This window comes from Galeopterus variegatus, unplaced genomic scaffold (assembly GCF_000696425.1).
Source record: "Galeopterus variegatus unplaced genomic scaffold, G_variegatus-3.0.2 Scaffold1476, whole genome shotgun sequence".
NCBI lineage: Eukaryota > Metazoa > Chordata > Mammalia > Dermoptera > Cynocephalidae > Galeopterus > Galeopterus variegatus.
The window spans coordinates 73,715-94,558 of record NW_007727587.1 but is presented as its reverse complement, the minus strand read 5'-3'; the positions used below and the strand labels follow the sequence as shown (position 1 = coordinate 94,558).

At 43.4% G+C, this 20,844-nt stretch overlaps 1 protein-coding gene across 1 annotated transcript in view; it reads right to left on the bottom strand.

The window, feature by feature from the left end:
- Positions 1–20,128, bottom strand: part of DAGLB (diacylglycerol lipase, beta) — a 28,920-nt gene extending 8,792 nt beyond the window's left edge. Inside the window, exons 1-9 of the mRNA XM_008577271.1 lie at positions 20,034–20,128; positions 18,201–18,352; positions 12,322–12,493; positions 10,588–10,846; positions 8,780–8,902; positions 7,881–8,008; positions 4,870–4,996; positions 2,354–2,437; positions 127–204 (exon numbers count right to left, since the gene is read on the bottom strand). Coding sequence (XP_008575493.1) covers positions 127–204; positions 2,354–2,437; positions 4,870–4,996; positions 7,881–8,008; positions 8,780–8,902; positions 10,588–10,846; positions 12,322–12,493; positions 18,201–18,352; positions 20,034–20,128 — 1,218 coding nt within the window. The remainder of the gene's footprint in view (positions 1–126; positions 205–2,353; positions 2,438–4,869; positions 4,997–7,880; positions 8,009–8,779; positions 8,903–10,587; positions 10,847–12,321; positions 12,494–18,200; positions 18,353–20,033) is intronic.
- Between the last annotated feature and the right edge of the window lie 716 nt (positions 20,129–20,844).

Genomic DNA, 20,844 nt, shown 5'->3' with positions numbered 1-20,844 from the left:
CGATAGGGCTGTTGGACAATCAACACTGTAAGAATAAAAAGCATTCTGCATAGTGCCTGGTACATGGTAACTATTAGTGACATAATAGGCATTAACAGGAAAGATTCGCAAACACGGGACTTATACCTTGTGTGCCAAACAGTCTTCCACCTCACACTCTAAGTCCAGGGTCTCACTCTCTGCTGACAGATCGGTAAGGATGTCCTAAAAAAAGGCGTTGACAAAAGAAGCCGTCAGCCTGTGCAGGTGCAGGGTTGGTGAATGATGTGTGCACTCTCTGAGGCTGATGGTGGGTCCTTGCTCCCATGATGCTCCCTCGGAGAGACAGCGGGGATGGCACAGTCTCCTGGTCAGACTGTTAAGACTTGAACCTGTGATGCTTGAACTTGGGAGAGAAACTCAGGCAGTGGCCCCCTGCCGGCATGAGCAGCTCTGGGCCAGGAATGAATGGTAAAGGCGAACATGGGGGGCATCTAAGACACACCCTCTGCCTGTCCCATTGCACATGCATTCTAAGGACCCAAGCAGCAGAGCTCGCGCCAGGGTATTAAACAAAGCATGGTTCCTGTCCTCAGGGGCCCACAGTAAATGACTCACTGTCATGTAAGAAAGTAAAAGGCCTGGCTCACTAGTGCTACAAGCAAGGGGGGATCCTAGGAGGGAGGCACATCCTGCGGGCAGGGGAGGCTTCCCAGAGGAGGTGGTGCCTGAGCCAGAGCCCAGTGGAAAAGGCTGACTCAGGAAGCAGAGAAGAGAGGCAGCATCCTCACCAAGGGGGAGGCAGGACCCAAGGCAGAGGCGTGGCCCAAGCAACCTGCTGTTTAAAAAGCTCCACAGGTGATTCGGATGCACTGCCAGGGTAGAGAGCCTCTGGCACGGGTGTACAGTGTGCACAGTGGGAACTGGAAGGGCAGGCTGGGTCGGGTCATAAAGCACCAGCAAAGCTGTGCTCAGAGGGCCGACCTGTGGCTCACTCGGTAGAGTGCGGTGCTGATAACACCAAGGCCGTGGGTTCGGATCCTATATAGGGATGGCCGGTTTGGTGCTGACAGCACCAAGCCAAGGGTTGAGATCCCCTTACCGGTCATCTTTAAAAAAAAAAAAAAAAAGCTGTGCTCAGAAACATGAACATATTAACAGTGGTGGGAAGCTGCTGGAGGCTTCTGAGAAGGATGGTAAGAGCCGACCCATGTTCTAGAAAGAATTCTTTGTGGAGAGTACAAAGGACAGATTGGGAAGATGAGACTAGACAGGGACTGGGATAGAAAACTATCTCACTGGTGCAAGAAAGAGGACTGAGCACAAAGTGAGGGCCATGACACTGGGAATGGAGAGGAGACAGCCAGAGGGACTCGGGCTGGGTGGGAACTTCACCAGCAATGAACAGGGCACAAAATGAGAAGAGAAACCAAAGACAACTTCACCATTTCTTAAATGGCAACTAGGGGACAAAGGCAGAATATAGACAAGAGGCCCAGAAGGAAGCACAGACATGGGAAGGGGAGGGTGTGATTTCTTTGGTACCTCTGGGAAGACCCAGATGGCTCTTGAAGATGCAGGTATGGGGTCCCAGCCAACAGCCAGAGCTGTGAGCCCTGGAAACAGGGGGCCGCCCTCTAAGCCGGTCAGAAGGAGAGGAGGGTTGAGGGTGTGAGCTTTGGAGTCTCATTACATTCTCTGTGTTAGCAGAGAAGTAAAAACCAGCAAGTGAGACTAAGGAGTGTCTGATAAGAAACCAGAAAGAACAACACAGAAAGAGAGAGAGTTTCAACAGGGAGAAAGTCATCTGGTGTCTCCCAGGGTGAGAGAAGTCAGGGAAGCAGAAGACGGAGGGGTCACCAGGCTAGGGATGGATAAGTGGCAGTTTTCGCTGCACCTGGAGAAAAGCAGGCCACATGAAGACTGGCAGGCGTGCTGGGTCACTGAGGACCTGGGACAAGAACTTGCAGTGAAGCTAGTAAACCGTGGTGTGACTTTTGACAGCCAGACTTGGCCTATAGTCCCACTCTGGCTCTGGGTGCAGAAAATTTGAGGGGAGGGTCACTGGGTTTGAGGCCTGGCTGGGCACATCCAGCAGTCAGGTAAGAAGGGGCTCCTCTGCATGGGGAGCCAGACACGCTGGCATCTCTGACAGTTCTTCGTTAAAAGGAAACCACTTTTCATCTATTCTTTGCGAAGGGAGTGTTTCACAACCTTGGATTCACTTCCTCATTTTCTGTTCCTGGTGTTTTCCTCTATGTCTAATGCTGTTGCTTAACAGTTTTTCTCCACTCCAAGCATGCGCCACTGCCAATTCACGCTTCCTGCTCCCACCCCCAATCCCCAGGTCTAATATGTTGGGCCCTAACATTACCTGGAGAGACATGGTCCCTCGCACAGCTACCACAACAGACTCTTTCCTGTGATCCAGAGCCACTAAAAAGGGCAGCTCATATACCTGAAGGATAAAGAAACAAGAATGAGGTCTAAATTATAAAAACATGCATCTAATGATACAAATGTCGGTCATTCCAGTGTCTCTAAGAACACAGCAGCTTATGAGGAGAGTGAGGCCCTGACTCCTGCAGCACAGGAAGGGACACACTGGTGTGCCCTCCCTACGCATCCTCACCAGATGGGGCCACTTTGACACTCTGTAAATGAAAGGCTTTTATAAAACATGAAAAAATACCTTTGCTTTCTTTCTTGCCTCTCTCTGACCACCTTCTCCTCCCCCCAAAATCAAAGCTATACCCTGCTGTACAGTAAATACATTCACTTCACTGCCCTCATTTTAGTCCCAGCACGCCAACGAGTCAATGGGTAAATTCAGTTCTCTACTGACCAACTAAAAGTCATCCCATGAGGCAGGACTAACAGATGCTGGTCACCAAAGACTCTACTCAGGTTACCACCATCGTGTCACCCACTGGGGGTTGGGCGGGCAGGGACAGCTCTACAGTGTTATGCGGCAATCACTGTAAAACCAGAGTCAGCTATTTTGCATAAGGTAAAACGCTGTGGGCCTTGTGAGCTCCACTTTCATTTAGAAGCAACCACAGTTAAAAGCTGCAATGCTAGGCTCCTGCCTTCAGAACCAGAGTCCTGAGAGATCACTGAAAGGGTTTGGGGTTGGGCAGGCCTGGGTTAGAAACTCAGGCTGGCCCCTTTCCTGCTGTGGGATTGCAAGTAAATGTCTTAAGTTCTCTCAGCCTTTGTTTCCTCACCTTTATGAAGGACATAATATTACCTAACTCTTAAGGCTGGTTGTGCAGACTAAAATGAGAAAATGCCTGGCTTGTGGACGGCAGTTAACCAAAGATCCATGACCACCACAGCGATGGCCTCTTGTTTGTGGTGGACAGCTGTGTATTTGGGAAGAACAGACTGCTGCCTTCATTTCCCTGGTTTCCACAGGAGAGAGACTTTTACAGGACGACACTGTGTGTGGGCTCCTTGAAAGAGCTCTCAGAATAGTCATAAACCTTCCGTGAAAACTCACCTTCTTTAAAACACATCATTCCTTTCTGTCATGACCACTCAGTACAAGGGCAGAGGTTCTCAGGGGTTCCTAAGCTTCGCTGCACACGGGACTCACTGAGGATGTTAAAAAATACCCACACATGGGGCTGGACGGTTAGCTCAGTGAGTTACAGTATGGCGCTGACAACACCAAGGCCCAGGGTTCGATCCCTGAATGGGCCAGCTACCAATTAAAAAAAAACAAACCAACCACCCACACCTGGTCTTACCCACACACACTGATTTAATGGGGATGGGGTGTAACCTACACATTGGGACTTTTAAAACTTCCCAGGTGACTCTAAAATGCAGTAGTTTGGGCAGTTATAACACTAAGGTCAAGGGTTCGGATCCCCATCCCAGCCAGCTGCCAAAAAAAAAAAAAAAAGAGAGAGAGAGAGAAAATTAAAATGCAGTAGTTTGGGCAGTTATAACACTAAGGTCAAGGGTTCGGATCCCCATCCCAGCCAGCTGCCAAAAAAAAAAAAAAAAGAGAGAGAGAGAGAAAATTAAAATGCAGTAGTTGGGAGCTACTGGGCTGGAGAGCAGAGGTTAACAAAATCACCTACACACTGGAATCACCAAGGGACTTTCAAAACTCTGATTTAACTGATCCAGGGTATAGCCTGGCCTTCAAGAGTTTTAAAGTTTCCCAAAAGATTCTATTTGGCAGCAAAATTTGAGAACTACTGTCCTACACCGGTGGGTCTTCAATTTTGGTGCGTTTGAGAATCACCTGGAGAGCTACTAGGCACCCCTGAGTCCTAGGTCGGTGCAGCTGGATAGAGCTGGCTTTTGCAGCTTCATTATGTTCCCCAGGTGACACCCTCCAAAGTGTGAGACCCACTGCACTACACTATTGCTGATGGAGCTCAAGTCTTAGAACAAAGATTAATCCCAGAAACCTGTGTGGGATTAATATTGATACAACTCGCTGTTCTTCAGTAAAAAGTGGGTTTAGGTAAGAAACGCAGTACGAGGGCCGGCCCATGGCTCACTTGGGAGAGCGTGGTGCTGAGAACACCAAGTCAAGGGTTAAGATCCCCTTACCAGTCATCTTTTAAAACGATCAAACAAACAAACAAAAAACCTAGGTTTTTAACCTGGATCCGTGGACCTGTGTGGGCATCAAGGAGGTCCCTAAAATAGTGCACGGGAGGAGGTGTGTGTGAGTGTGTGTGTGTGTGTGTGTGTGTGTAAAATAGTGCACAGGAGAGTGTGTGTGAGAGAGTGAGAGTGAGAGTGTGTGTGTGTGTGTGTTTGTGTGTGTGTCTATGAATGCTATGAAGAACAATCCATAACTTCCATCAGAATCTCAAAGGACTCCAGGGTCCAAAAGAAGTTAAGAACCACGGTCTTATACTGTACCTTGTCATGAAAGCTTATGTGAATGAAATCCCTGTACTGCAGCCTTGTTGTTTGCAGGATGGAGCCAAGATGACAGTTGAGCTGATCACCTCCAACCAAGTCATAGTCTGTTGTTCTGTTTCTGCAACTAAAAAAGGGGGTAAAGATGTTATTGTGCCAACCTGAGCCACTTACCAGGGAATATCAATACTCACTGTCATGTTTTCCCAGCAAACATAATGACTAGAGTTTACAATTTTCAGGACTTAACCCGGCTAACACAGAATGGCTTTTAAAAGATGAATATTTCTCTGTGTATACCTCTTTATTAGAGTTTTTACTTTTAGCATATTAATGCTTTACATATTCAAAAAAATAAATAAAACAATAAGGATGGGAGAGACCCTACAACTGAACTCCAACAGAAGGAGGTGAACAAAACTATTCCAAATTAACGGGGGCTGGCCCGGTGGCGCACTGCTACAGTGCGCCGCTTGGGAAGTGCGGCGGCACTCCCGCCGAGGGTTCGGATCCCACGTACAGACCGGCCGCTCACTGGCTGAGCGAGGTGTGGGAGCAACACCGAGGGTTGCAATCCGTTGCCAGTCCCGGTCCGGTACGGGCGCAACACTGAGGGTTGCGATCCGTTGCCAGTCACGAAAAAAGACAAAAAGGAAAAAAAAAAACAAAACTATTCCAAATTAACAACATAATCAAGTCTGAGGAAGAAACAAACAACAAAAGAACTAATCTAAGTAACTTTTGGATACAATACTCTAAGTCTAAGAAGAACTGCAAATGAATCACAAACCTTAATTAGCAGATGTCTTTTATTGTAGCAGTGCTGGGTATAGCAATTCTAAAACTACTTTGTGAGTATAGGAGGACTGAGCATGAGTAACATACTACTGCTGGGAGCCAGGGTTCTCTTTTTGGGAAAAAGTAGACATAGTTATGATATGGGAGAAGGCAAGGAAAAACTCTGTGGCTTCAGATAGAAATTTTAATATATCCATATAGCTGAACAGTTAGCTTAGTTGGTTAGAGTATGGTACTGATAACAATAAGGTCCAGGGTTTGATCCCTGTACTAGCCAGCACCAAAAAAAAAAAAAAAAAACCCCAAAACAAATAAAAATATCCATATAAACTCATAATTTTTTAAATATATATTTGGCTGAATCACATGAAATTGCTATTTTTACCTCAATTCTGTCCACTGAAAAGGCCCAGAAGCAATAACACTCCAGGAGTAATGTGCATACTTAGCACTTGGATCTTGGTTTCTAATTACCCCTGCCCACGTTACAAGAGGGTACCCTGGAGAAATGATGCCAGGGAAAGCACAAGATGAGCCCACAATATCTTATGTCAGAAAATCAGGAAGTGCTCAGAAAATGATGGGGACATATCAAAAGGACACAGGAGCCAGCCTGCAGGGTCAAAAATAAATATCTATAAATCCACATAGATAATAAATAGTAGAAAAGGAAAAGCTCTTCTTTACAGTCGAATGATAACTAACATAGAAGAAATGGTGAATTTAGAAAATTTGTAACCATCCTAACCGAATCAGACAAAAATCAATGAATGCTAAAACTACTAATTAAAAGTCTGGAGAGGAACAGGATATTTAAATGGTCTCAAAGTATCTCCCCTGTAGTGGATTGAATTATGTCTCCCCAAAACTCATTGAAGTTTGAATTGTATCCCCCAAGTTTTATGTGTTAGAAACTTGGCCCCCACTGTGACTGTTAAGAAGGTGGGAGATCCTATTATGGTAATTGAAAGATGGGGCCTTGAAGAGGTGATTGGACTGTAGGACCGTGCCGTAGTGAATGGATTAAAAATGGTGGCCAGGGGCGTGGCTCTGAGGGCTTTAAAAGAAGAGGAGAGTCTGTCTCTCTCTCTCTGCTCTCTCTGCTCTCTCTGCTCCCACCATCTTACAATGTGAGACCCCTGGGTTGCTGTTGCCACCACCAGATGGACTTTGAACTTCCCAGCCTCAGAAACTGTAAGCAATAAATTTTATTTTCTTTATAAATCACCCAGTCTCAGGTATTGTTATAGCAACACAAAAACGGACTAATACATCCCCAAAGATGATTTCTTATTTACAAAGGGAAGGAAAGTACAACTTCTGTGGCAAAACCTGGCAATCACCACCTCAGCCAAGTGATCAAAGTCAACATTGTAAGGCATGGGGCAAACTGGTTTCATGTGTCTCCTGATATGATGTACTAAGAAGGACACATGTTCCTCATGAAGCACTCCTGCCAAAAATTCAAAACTTGAATCTAATCACAAGGAAACAATCACACAAATACGAACCGAGGGCCATTCTACAAAAGATCTGCACTGTCCTCTTCAAAATGTCAGCTTCATTAAAGACAAACAATGGTTGAGAAAGTGCTCCAAATTGAAGGAGACTAAGAAAACATGACAACTAAATGCAACATGTCACCCTGGATCAAAGGAAAAATTGTTAGAAAGGAAACTATGAGGACAATTGGAAAAATTTAAATACAAGTTGTAAATTAGCTAACGATCAACAATAAATTTCCTAAATTTTAGAATTTTACTGTAGTTATATAAAAGAATGTCCTTGGTTTTAGGAAATTCAGGCTGAAGTAATTAGAGATAAAGGAGTGCCATGTCTACAACTAAATCTAAAATGGTCCAGGGAAAAATATGTGTGTACATATATATATGTATATACACACACACACACACACACACACACACATATACATATATGTATATGTGCACATGCACACACAAGGGTTCTTCAAAAAGTTCATGGAAAGATTGATATTATCTTTTTAATTCTATTTTTCCACAAACTTTTTGAAATACCCTCATATAGAGAGAATGTTACAGCACATGTGACAAAATAAGTCACAACTGGTGACTCCAGGTAAGGTATATAGGGGAGTTCCTTGTACAGTTCTTGCAAGTTTTTGAAATATGTCAAAATAAGCAGGTTTTTAAAGGGAAATATGGATATGGAGGCCTCAGACAGTGCAAACCTACCAGTCACCACCAATCCTGCACAGCCCTGTAAATGGGTTTCTATAAATGTAGAGAGGCCATCCATAGGCAGCTGCTGCAAACTGCATATAATGACGGCAATTTTCTAATTCTGCATCCAAATCAGCTTCCTGGAAATAAACAAAAAAAGCTTTTTGTTTAGGTGAACTCATTATGGAGAGGATCTACACTAAGATCTTAAACCTCAACTCAAATTTCTGATTCTTCTAGCTTTTTCCTCACTGAATAGAACTCTCAGAGGATTCCATAGGGAAAAGTGGTCCTTAAATACAGATGGACTCAGCAAGTACTGTGAGAGTTAACAGCAAAAAAACCCCTAATGACTTTTCTGATTTCTCTGAAGTGAGCCAGTGCTTCCTGCCTGGATGCATCAGACTAGCAGATTTCCACTGCCACCGCAACACATGAGCTGCCAAGAACTGGGCGCTTTAACAAGGAGCAGAGAAATACATAGTCTGTTTGCAATTTTCTCCTTCAAAAGCATAAAAATCTGTGGCAGGAAAACTATCACCAAGCAAAGCAGAACTGTTTCTGCTCCCTGGGTGTAGAGAAGAAAGCAAACACACCTAGGGAGAATCAGGACCCATCCCAGAAGGAAATTTTCTGATACGTAGAATCGAACAGCAAATTTCCTAAAACAGAAGGCTTTAAAAATACAATGGATGGTGAGCTGGCCAGGAATGGGCTCCCACTACCTGAACTCCAGGTGATGACGAGATGCTTCACCTGACAGGTGATAAACTACAACCAGCAGAAGACACAAATCAGATTCCAACCCAACTGCAACTGAAATTGCTGTTGGCTAAAAGCTGTATATTTCTCAATTCTACAATGAGGTGTAAATGTCAAAACAATGCAATCCAATAAAAACACAGGCTTACCTGGGAGGGCTCTGGGGAGTGGGTGATCACCTCGGCAGGCTCTTGGTTATTACTGATATTGTCCTGTTGCTGATGAAGAAGAGCAAGGCCTGCTGCGATGTCACTAGGCACCAGATCTGTGTCCTGGTTTGGAAACCACAATGGCCTGTCATAACATTCAGCAGGAACTGCCCAAGAGTTCCCTAAAATTCACTTTTATATAGTTCATAGGCACACATACACAGATACATCTGTAAGTACAGGTATTTTTAAAAGCATTTTCCTTGCATAACTCCTTCTATATGTGTGCTTAATATTTTTTCACATTTTGCCCTCAGACAAATCTACTGGAGAACATAAAAATTTTGTTGATCTCTAAGGCACCGGCCACCAAAAAAATTTTTGATCTCTATTTTAAAAGCTCACTTTAAGTTACTCAGCTATTCTTAATCTACTTCAAATCTTTTGTAAAGTGGCAGAGTAAATGGATAAATTCTCCATCTTTGTAGTAACATGCAATTTTAGCCCAACTTTATACTCTCACTTCTCAAGATGCTGTGAAAGTTTTGTTGAAATGCAGTCTATAGTAGAGATTTGAGACTGAACTTAAACTCACAGGTATAGCAAACCTCAAAAAGAGCCCCAAACTAGTAAAGCAACAGAGAATTAGTCTTCTTGAGCCTGACCTTATCCTTTTTCTTCAGGATAGATATGGAGGAGCCAGTAATCCTCAACCACCTCCAGGCACTTCCAGCCCATAAGAGAGGACTATGTACAGGCCAGCTGGCCAATGAACCATAGGTTCTGCCTAGGATGTAGATTAAGACATCCTCTAAGAATAACCAGCTTCTGTTCTTCCTTCCAAATATCTTAAGACTAAATTGAAGCACTCTTAAATTATTTAGGGGGACACACTTCTCCAATCCTGACATGGGGCTGCTGCTATGGCCTGGTGTTAGGCTACAGGGCCAGTCCTGAACACTGCAAAGTGGGACACCACAGAGAAGCAAGAAAGAGCCCGGCAGGTGTGCAGGATGTCAAGAGAACTCTTCCTCCCTTACTTGGTCTCAATACTGAACAGCAGTTTATGAGAGAACATTACATAAAAAGACAAAATCACACACTGGATACAAAAGAAAAAAAGAGTATTTTCAAATCACAGAAGAAATCACTCTAGAATGATGACACCCTTCTCTGCTACAATAATCTATTCAAACCTTCCTTCAAAGGTAGAATAATCTATCATTTCTGTCATGATATGACAAAATCACACACTGGATACAAAAGAAAAAAAGAGTATTTTCAAATCACAGAAGAAATCATTCTAGAATGATGACACCCTTCTCTGCTACAATAATCTATTCAAACCTTCCTTCAAAGGTAGAATAATCTATCATTTCTGTCATGATATAAAGTAGCCACAAATCAGTCAGATACTACCTTGGATGCATGACGCTGCCTATACTTGGTATCTGCTGCATAGAGGATATATAAAAAGATGGCTGGCAAATTATTCTTAAAATGTACAGGTTCCATTATTTAGTTCCTTAAAAACTATTTCAAAATCCTGACAGTGTAATGAACAGGTGTCAACACAAGGAAGAGCCCGACCACAGAGGTTGGGTCTGAAAAAGCACGGCCCTTGAAGTTAACCGCTCCCTCTAGTACTCATCCCAGACAGAGTCTCTGCCCCCACCCCCACACAGATTCCAGGCTCTCAGAAGCTATTTTACATGAACAGGGGGATTGGCTCAAAATACAGAGTACTCTTCACACAGAAGCATTTACTTAAACAGAAGAGAGAGACCAAACCAGACCCCTCAGCTTACTGAAAAGTAGGTTGAGAAAAGCTCTGCCGTACTCGAAAAAGCAACTCGAGTATGGTCGTCTTGCCCAATGCAACAGCACAAGAACTTGATTCTGGTTTCCCACAGGCTTGTAGCTGCGGTCTTGAGGCCATTAAATAACTGGCTTGATTCATGACTATCCAGGTGACTGGGACCAGCAGAGGAATATGGAGCCATTTTCCCCCCCAGTGGGTCAAAGACAATGATAATGGTAACCAAAGTGGCGACGATGATGATCCAACTGCAAAACAGAGAGAGGAAAAGGCTTCATGACTGTGGGCCCTGCCTCCAGATGCAGAGCCAAAGTCCTTTGGACTCAGCTTCTGCATCTCTACAACTGAGGCTCCAGTTACCAAGGAAGATGCAGCTCTCCCAGAACCTGGCTGAAGCAAGCAACTCCTTTCTTCTACAAAGTTCCTTATGAACCCATAGCTAACCCCAAGCCCCTAGATCAGTCCTAAAAGTAAAGTCCACAAAGGAAACACAGAGCTATCTGCTGGTAGAGTTGCAGCCTGGGCAAAGCAGTAGCTGGACTTGCTCTCAGAGCCCAGACCCTTACTCTTTAGTGCCTCAAGGTTCTTCTCAGTAAAACCAAAAGAATTTCCATTATCACAGGATATTCTGATAGGTCTTTTGTTCATGTTTAAATATTTCTACACTGACCACAGTGTGCAAGGCTCTGTGGATTCATGAACACATGTGCTGCTGGGAAGATGCACCTGTTAAGGGGCTCTGCTGCCCCCTGGCTATGTGACGCAGGAAAGTTTCCTCATTTATAACACAAGGGGATGGAACTAGATCATCTCTAAGATTTTTGGCCTAGAAAATGCAAAAACCTTACTGCTCTAGAATATTATTTCCTGTCACAATTCCTAACACTATATCTCTTCTCTTCCTATCTTTAGTTTCGCCCTTGTTTTGGTCTTCAGTTTTCTTCCTTCATGTAAGAGAAGGGAGCAAATGCAGGAAAGTGAGAATAGGTAAGACAGAAAACTACATCAATAAATGCATAAGGGGGCCGGCCCGTGGCTCACTTGGGAGAGTGTGGTGATGATAACACCAAGGCCATGGGTTCAGATCCCCTTACTGGTCATTATTTAAAATATATATATATATATATATATAGGAATGGAGAAAATTAAATTTAACATAGTAGCCACCTCTGCAGAGGGAACAGAGGGAAAAGAAGAGTCACAGGAGTTTCAGTTATATCTGTAATATTGTATTTCATCGTAATAATCATCTGAAGTGACTATGGTAAAATATTAAGATTTGAAAGAGGCAGATGGCAACTAGACAGATATCCGTTATACTATTCTCCTTAGTACTGTCAATCCCAGTGTTGTACCAAGGACGGGCCATGGAAGTGGTCTGCCCTGGGTATAGGCAACAAGGGGGTCAATATTCTGTAGAGACTTTAAAAGCAATAATAAGACAAACTAGAAATTAGTCTAGTTTTTAAAATCCCTTTGAGCTGGTGATTCTAATAATAAAAAATAAATAAATAAAAAAATAAATGCATAAGGGAAGATGAATTATTACTTATGTATAAACAAATGTCTCTAAATTTTCTTGAGTTACTCAGAAAGGTCCAGTTTCTAATGATTTCAGGAAGTCCGCAGGATGCTGGGCTGTCGTGTTACTCAGGTTTGTTTACCTGCGTCTCAAAGGCATCTCTGACAAGAAGAAACTAAAAGAGAAGATGGAAGACCTCACCTGAAAATGACGGTTGCAATGATGCCATTCACAACTGTCTTGTCACACTGAACACCTTCTGCTACCCAGGCGGCCCCCAGAGAAGCCCAGACCATCTCTGGCAGAAAGAGTGCTAGGCGGATGTAAAGCAGCTTAGACATAGACTTCCGTGGTCCAGGGTTACAAATGGTTCCTGAAATACAGAAAATATTCAGACTGCTCACTGCCTTCCTCAGAGAGGAAATTTCCTTTCTACAAAAACACAGCTGTTGGGGCGTACTTTTGTACTGTATACACACTCATCACCTGGCCTCCTCTACTTGTAATTGTTAATCAATGCCTGTGTTTGACAGCACATGGCCTAGTGAAACATGAAAAACAGTACAAAAAGCCTCAGGTTCATCTCTTAGACTTACCAGGGATTAGAAAGACTTCTGGGTTCTAACTAGGGTGACCATATAATTATAGCCCAAAGTGGGATACTTCTTCTTCTTTTTTTTTTTTTTAAAGATGACCGGTAAGGGGATCTCAACCCTTGACTTGGTGTTGTCAGCACCACGCTCATCCATTGAGCAAACCGGCCATCCCTATATGGGCTCCGTCCCCGTGGCCTTGGGGTTATCAGCACCACACTCTCCCGAGTGAGCCACGGGCCGGCCCAAAGTGGAATACTTCTGATAGCAAAAGAGGATGCTATTAACAATTATGCTGGGACAAAAGGCGTAACACAGAACTGTCCCAGGCAAACAGGGATATACATTCACCTAAGTTCTAACAGCCAGCAAAATGAGCTCTACCACCTATTTGAGACCTATATCATTCCAAACACTGTCCTAAACACTTTATGCCCATTATTCTTTATCCTCACAGTGACTGTGAGTTAGTGATTATCCCATTTTACAAATGAGAAAACTGAGGCTCAGAGAGCTTAACAGACACTTTCTAAAATATAATCCAGGTCTTCATTTTTGGGAAGTGAATAATTCTGATGTATAAAACCACCTGAAGAAACCTAACATTTACACGTGACACTTTTACTGTATTTGTAAAATACATACAAGTATCAATAGAGGCCTGTGTGCTTTAATTCTTGATGTAAAACTCTGACTCTCTCTCTTTGGAGAAGAGTTGTGATAAACACTAATCTAAGTAATATAAAAATTCCACGATGAAAATAAAAACAATGATTGGAAAAATCTAATAACTAAAGAATGATTCAGTAAAGAAATAGATTTTTAGGATTTTTTTAGTTTCAGATGTATATTGGAAAACAATTTTTTTTAATTGACACATTATAATTATACATATTTATGGGGTACTGTGTGATATTTCAATACATGTATATAATGTGTAATGATCAAATCAGGTCAGTTAACATACCCATCCCCTCAAGCATTTCTCATTTCTTTGTGGTAGGAACATTCAAATTCCTCTCTTCTAGCTGAGTGAAAGTATATAATAAGTTGTTCATTATAGTCTTCCTACAGTGTTCTAACACCAGATCTTACTCCTCCTATTTAGCAATAAACAGCTTTGAAATTCCAAAAATTACCATCCGTTAGAATTACTTACATAGAGTCACATCTTAAAATATTAGGCACTATTGGGCCTCATTTCTGGCACAAAGACAAAATTTTATACGGTATTAATTTTAACAGTATCCTCCTTCTGAGGGCAAGATAAAGGGTGCAGATATGTAAAAATAAGTCTTATATTTGGAGCTAATTATTGTATGACAACAGCCAATCACCTGAGAGAAACAAGAAATACTGTATACACACTACACACACATTGCTTCCCGGAGAGCTGGGACTCTAAATAAGGACATATCATAGTGCTGTCAGCAGCATCTGGACTTGAAACTCTAACAGTGATGACAACTACTGATACTGCATTAATGAAATAAATACACAGACAAAAAAGCAAGAAATGAAGTTGTCCTAATTAAGGTTTCAGAAAAGACATAAGATACTGAAAAAGTCTCCTTTACCTAATTGTGCTGGCCTAATAAAACCCTTTTGTTTTATCTACATATTTATATTCTTCTCAAGATAGACATACTGGGGTGGACCTGGCTCCTGCAGTAGGCATCATGATGATAATGACCCATAATGAAGGAGCATGGATGCATTCCTGAATGTAACGTCTTCAACACAGTCTGTGCTAAGTAACCCCACCATCCTTCAACACACACAGTCACTTATGTAAGAGCAATAAAAAGAAGGCCTATGGGCTGGCCCCGTGGCGCACTCAGGAGAGTGCAGCGCTTGGGAGCACAGCGAAGCTCCCACCGCAGGTTCGGATCCTATATAAGGATGGCCGGTGTGCTCATTGGCTGAGCACGGTGCGGGCGACACCAAGCCAAGGGTTGCATCCCCTTACCGGTCACAAAAATGATAAAAAAAAAAAAGAAGGCCTATGTCACATCTTTAGATTCAACACCTCTGCACTCTGCAGCAATCTTCTCTGGCATGAGATTGGCAATGAACTCTTGAGATACAAATGCAGAGATGCAAGGAGATGTCCCATAACTAAAGCCAAACACAGCAAATGGAAGACCCTGTATGTCAAGGGTGTTCTGTCAAAATGTGGTAGTCGTGAGTGTTGACTGTCCCTAACTAAACCTCTCCCAGAGTGACAACAGAAGGACTGCATCTGGGAGGTTCTCAAATCAAAAACAGAAACTACCACAACAATATTAAGATTTCTACCCAACTAAGCTACCTATATTTATGACCAAGAAAAAGAGGATCAGTCTTTTGGATAAAGATGACTGAATTCTTTTGGATAAAGATGACTGAATTCTTTTTTTCTTTTCTTTTTTAAAGATGACCGGTAAGGGGATCTTAACCCTTGACTTGGTGTTGTCAGCACCACGCTCACCCAGTGAGCGACCGGCCATCCCTATATAGGATCCGAACCCGTGGCCTTGGTGTTATCAGCACCACACTCTCCCGAGTGAGCCACGGGTCAGCCCAAAGATGACTGAATTCTATTTGTCTAAATATTCCCTGTACAACTTGTGATGTTTCTTTTACAGAGGAATATCAGCCAAAAGCTAAATAAATATTGTCTTTCAGCGCAAATGACTTATTAATTATTGAGACCACCTATCTAAACATAAGGACAATGGAAGTTATCTGTGTACTATCAAGAATAAAATTTACCGGGCCGGCCCGGTGGCGCACTGGATAGTGCGCCGCTTGGGAAGCGCGGCTGCGCTCCCGCCAGAGGGTTCGGATCCCACATACGGACCGGTTCCCGCTCACTGGCTGAGCGAGGCACGGGGGCAACGCCGAGGGTTGCAATCCCGTTGCCGGTCCCGGTCCGGTACGGGGGCGACACTGAGGGTTGCGATCCGTTGCCGGACACGGAAAAAAGACAAAAAAAAAAAAAAAAGAATAAAATTTACCAACGTGTTAGTAGTTTAAAAAAAAATACCTAAAATTTCCAATTTGTAAAAAATTCATGGATTTTGTACAGTTAAGGCATATAAAGGGTAAAAAGCTCAAACAGTTCAAGTAAATTTTAAGCCTTTTAGTGTTTTATCACTGCTTGAATCAGGATGTAGGAGGCATGCTTATCACATTGTATACGATGATGATAAACTGGGAGAGGGTGGCTCATACAACGGATGATAAGATCAAGATCTTGATAGTTTGGAATTATGGACTGAAACATAAAGTAAATTTTAAGCCTGGTTTCCACCTCTAAACCTCCAGTTATCTTCTCTAGAAATAAACACATGACTTGTGTATCCTCCCAGAGAGTCTGTGCATAAACAAAATGTATATATACTTTAGAAAAAAGCAGCAAATATAACATCCTGTACGTTAGCATACAGGAAATCATTCCTCATCTGTTCACAAAACATTTTCTCATTTGTAACTGGTATACAGTAGATCTTATGGATGAACTACAGTTTACCTAACGAGTGGCCTACTGACAGGCATTTCATTTGTTCAGAGCTCTATTTGCTGTCTATTACTATAGTAAGCAGGCACATGTCATACTTCTTGGTCATCCAAAACTCAAAGATATTTTTCTCATGAAACACTTTGCCACTGATTTTCTCCCCTCCACATTTCTCCTATGAGATAACACCTTTTATGTTTCGGTCCATCATTCCAAACTGTTAAGATCTTGATCTTGTCCTGTATTAGCCATCCCCTCCCATTTTATCATCGTCATCTACAATCTGATAAGCATGTCTCCTACATCCTGATTCAAGCAGTGATGAAACAGTAAAACATAGTGGATAGTGGCATGCCATATAGCCCTGCCTCTGACTGATGAATTTTTATTTCCTAATGTATTTCTTTATTAGTCACCAGTGTTCAGCTCATCCTATGAACCAGAGCAATAAAATTTCCAACATTTCCAGAGACGTTCTCAGTAAATGATTATCTGCAGAAAACTGTAACGTATAGAAAAAAATTGTCATTAAAAATAGGTACAACTCGGGCCAACCCTGTGGCTCACTCGGGAGAGTGCGGCGCTGGGAGCGCTGAGGCCGCAGGTTTGGATCCTATATAGGGATGGCTGGTGCGCTCACCGGCTGAGCGCGGTGCGGCTGACACCAAGCCAAGGGTTACGATCCCCTTACCGGTCACAAAAAAAAAAAAAAAATAAGTACAACTCTTACAACTCATTAATAAAAGAATAAATAACCTAGTCTAAAGTTGGGCAAAGGATCTGAATAGATATTTCTACAAAAATGATATACAAATGGCCAATAAGCACACGGATGCTCGACATTAGGCATTAAGGAAATGCAAATCAAAACCATGAGCTACTACCTCACGTTATATTCAAAAAGTCAAATAACAAGTGTTCGTGAGGATGTAGAGAAACTGGAACCCTCATACACTGCTGGTGGAAATGTAAAATGGTGTAGCTGCTTGGAAATGTCTGACAGTTCCTCAAAAGGTTAAACAGAGTAACCACTGACCCATCAATTCCACTCCTAGTACATACCAAAGGGAAATGAAAACATATGTCTATACAAAAACTTGTATGTAAATTGCAGCATTATTCCTAAATAGCCAAGAAGTGGAAACGGGGCTGGCTGGTTAGCTCACTTGGTTAGAGTGTGGTGTTGGTAATACCAAGGTCAAGGGTTCAGATCCTCACGCTAACAAGCCTCCAAAAAAAAAAGTGGAAAAACCCAATTGTCTACCAATGAAAAATGAAATGGATAGGTAAAATGTAGTATATTCATTCAATGTAATATTATTCAGCCATAAAAAGAAATGAAGTACTGTTACATGCTACAACATGGGTGAACCTTGAAAACATTATGCTGTTTAAGAAGCCTGACCAAAAGGCCACACAGTTGGATAACTTCCATTTACATTATGTCCAGAATAGGCAAAACTATAGAGACAGAAAGCAGATTAGTGGATGCCTAGGGCTGGGGGAGTTGGGAAGAAATGAGAAGTGAATCCTAACGGGTACAGGATTTATTTTTCAGGTGACAGAAATGTTCTAAAATTGATTGTGGTGGGCCAGCCCAGTGGCGCACTGCGATAGTGCACCGCTTGGGAAGCGCAGTGGTGCTCCCTTCGAGGGTTCGGATCCCACATACAGACCGGTTCCCGCTCCCTGGCTGAACGAGGCGCGGGAGCAACGCCAAGGGTTGCAATCCCGTTGCCGGTCCCGGTCCAGTACGGGGGCGACACTGAGGGTTGCGATCCGTTGCCGGACACGGAAAAAGACAAAAATAAATAAATAAATAAATAAAATTGATTGTGGTGATGGTTGCACAACCCTATGAATATACTAAAAACCACTGACTTGTACACTTCAAATGGGTGAATTGTATGGTATGTGAATCACATCTCAATAAAGCTGGCAAAATAAAAAAGAATAGGTGTCAAAAAGAGAAGACTACTTTTTACCTTTCATGCTGACACAAACAATAGCTAACACATTACATATAACAAATGCCAGGAGAACAATGAGAACGATCATGTAACTGCTGAGCAGGACTCCACCAGCACAGTCCAGCTTCCCTCTGTGCATGAGATACAAAGTCAGAATGCCAATCCACCTGTGGGAAAACAGGGAGGGTCAGAAATGGGATCCATGGAGCTGCTTTATAAAACATGATACAAAGAAATAAAAGAAGTTAATATTTTCCAAAACAAGGCAGCGTTCACTTTCAAATATGATTTTCATCAATAAAATATCTAATAAGTTAACTAGAGTATGGCTTTCTTTTTCTGAGTTTTATACTTTCCATGCTTATGTCATTGTTCTTATTCTATGCCAGCTGTAATCCACAAGAGGCAGTTTAAGCCACAAACAGGCAAAAATAATGCGAACTGCTGAAAATAGCCCCATCATAACTCAGAAATACACAACTGGTAAACCAACAAACTATATGTTTGCTGACTTATTAACAAGAGAATTTTTATGAGAACTTCAAAAAGTTCATGGGAAAATAGAATTCAGAGACAATACAAAAAAGAAAAAAGAAACAAACAAAAAGAAAGAAAAGAAAAGAAAGATAATACATATCTTTCCATAAACTTTCTAAGTACCCTTGTACTTCTATGGGTTGACAAGAAATTGACACACACTGTAATCTGCTGTTATATGGGAAGCAAGTAATGCAAAGATGTTCCATGGTGAAAACTGATAAACTTGGAGGAAGTACTGTTGCCTCATAACTACATTTTGTAGTTCAGTGCAGAACAACGAAACAGAGTACTGAACAACGGCAAGTAATAATGACTTGTCACTACAGGTATTTCAGTAGAAGGCAGAGCATCACTTGGCAAGAATCCTCTATCAAGGATTCAAGCCCAGAAGTGGAATTGGACTATATAACTTTCTATGCTTTTGTCAGTTTTGTGTCTGGAAATAATAACGGGGAAATGATCTCAGAAATACTTGGCCCTGGGGCCGGCCCGTGGCTCACTCGGGAGAGTGCGGTGCTGATAACACCAAGGCCCCGGGTTCGGATCCCACATAGGGATGGCCGGTTAGCTCACTGGGTGAGCATGGTGCTGACAACACCAAGTCAAGGGTTAAGATCCCCTTACCGGTCATCTTTAAAAAAAAAAAAAAAAAGAAAAGAAAAGAAATACTTGGCCCTGAAAACTACAAAACTCCTTGGAAGCAGCTCATAATATTTCGTGTTTTTATATTTCTTTCCCCTTGAGAATCTACTTTTTCATAACAACGATATTAGTCTTTTTTGCCCAGATCCTCTGAGAACAGACTGCATGCACCAATGCCACTTTCCACTGATTCCACACTTTGAAATCAGACAACGGAGTCTATATCGAGCCTGTCTGCTTCTCATGAAATTCAGCCACAACCGGCTCAAGAATGGCAACAAGAATACTATTTCCCATCTTTCGCTTTGCAGATACAACTGAAGTGCTTTGCTTTTCTATGCAGAGTGACCCAGACCCGGAGGCCACGGCTCTTGGTCAGCAAAGAAGTCTCGCGGTTCCCAGGGCCAGGTCTCGGCGTGCGAACCCCGGGCTCGCCATTTGATCTCGGGCACGGCTAAACCTCTTCGGGCCTCAGCTTGCTATCTGTAAAATGGGTGCAGCAACAGTACCTACCTCCTCGGGCGGTGGTGAGCACTAGATAAGAGAATGCACGGCAAGCGCTGGGGCCCCGTCAGCGCTCAGTAAGCTGGCGACTTCTATCACTGTCTCGGGGGACAGCTCGACCCCCCTCCCCAGCTCCCTCCTCTCGGGAGCGGCCGTCCTTACCACAGCACTCTCAGGAACAGCTCGAAGAACCCGGGGAAGACCAAGTCGTCGCTAGCTATGGCCCAGCGCCGACCGAAGAGCACCATCCCGGGCATGGTGAAGGAACAGCCGACCGGCCCGAAGCCAGCCCCGGTGCACGGCCACCGTTCGCAGACCAGCGACCCCCGAACTCCGCCGCCAAACTGAGCGCAAACCCGCGCAGGCGCCCACGAGGGTGGGGCCCGGCGCATGCTCCTGCGCAGGCAGAGATCAGCGCACGCGCTCTGAGCCCCACTCTGCCGCTGCCGGAGCCCTCTGCGCCTAAGCAAGTACACTGACTCGGAAGCCACTGACTGATTTTATGGCAGATCTGGAAATCTCTGGAGTTCGTTCTGGTAATATTGCCATTTTATGGTTAAGAACTCTTCAGGCCCGGAGGGATGGCTAGCCCAGAGACCCTGGGACTCATACCCAGGCCAAGCGTGTGACGAGGTTGCCGCTGTCTGAGGTCCCCGCTGTAAAGAGTCTCGTGTTGGGACCCTTCTGGAGTTCAGGATCTGAAACCACCCGGCAGCGGGGTACGGCAGGGTACAGTGCTGACCACCTCTCAGCACCTCCACTTCCACACCCTGGTCTGAGCCACCTTCATCTCCTGCCTGGTCTCCCTGTTGCTCTCCCTCATTCTGCCCTGGCCCTCCTATAGCAGCTGGGGTGCCCACGTTGAACCGTCAGACCAAGCCCGTCCACTGCCTAGGACCTTGCAAGGCTGCACTTTTTTTTTTTTTTTTTTTTTTTTAAAAGATGACCGGTAAGGGGATCTTAACCCTTGACT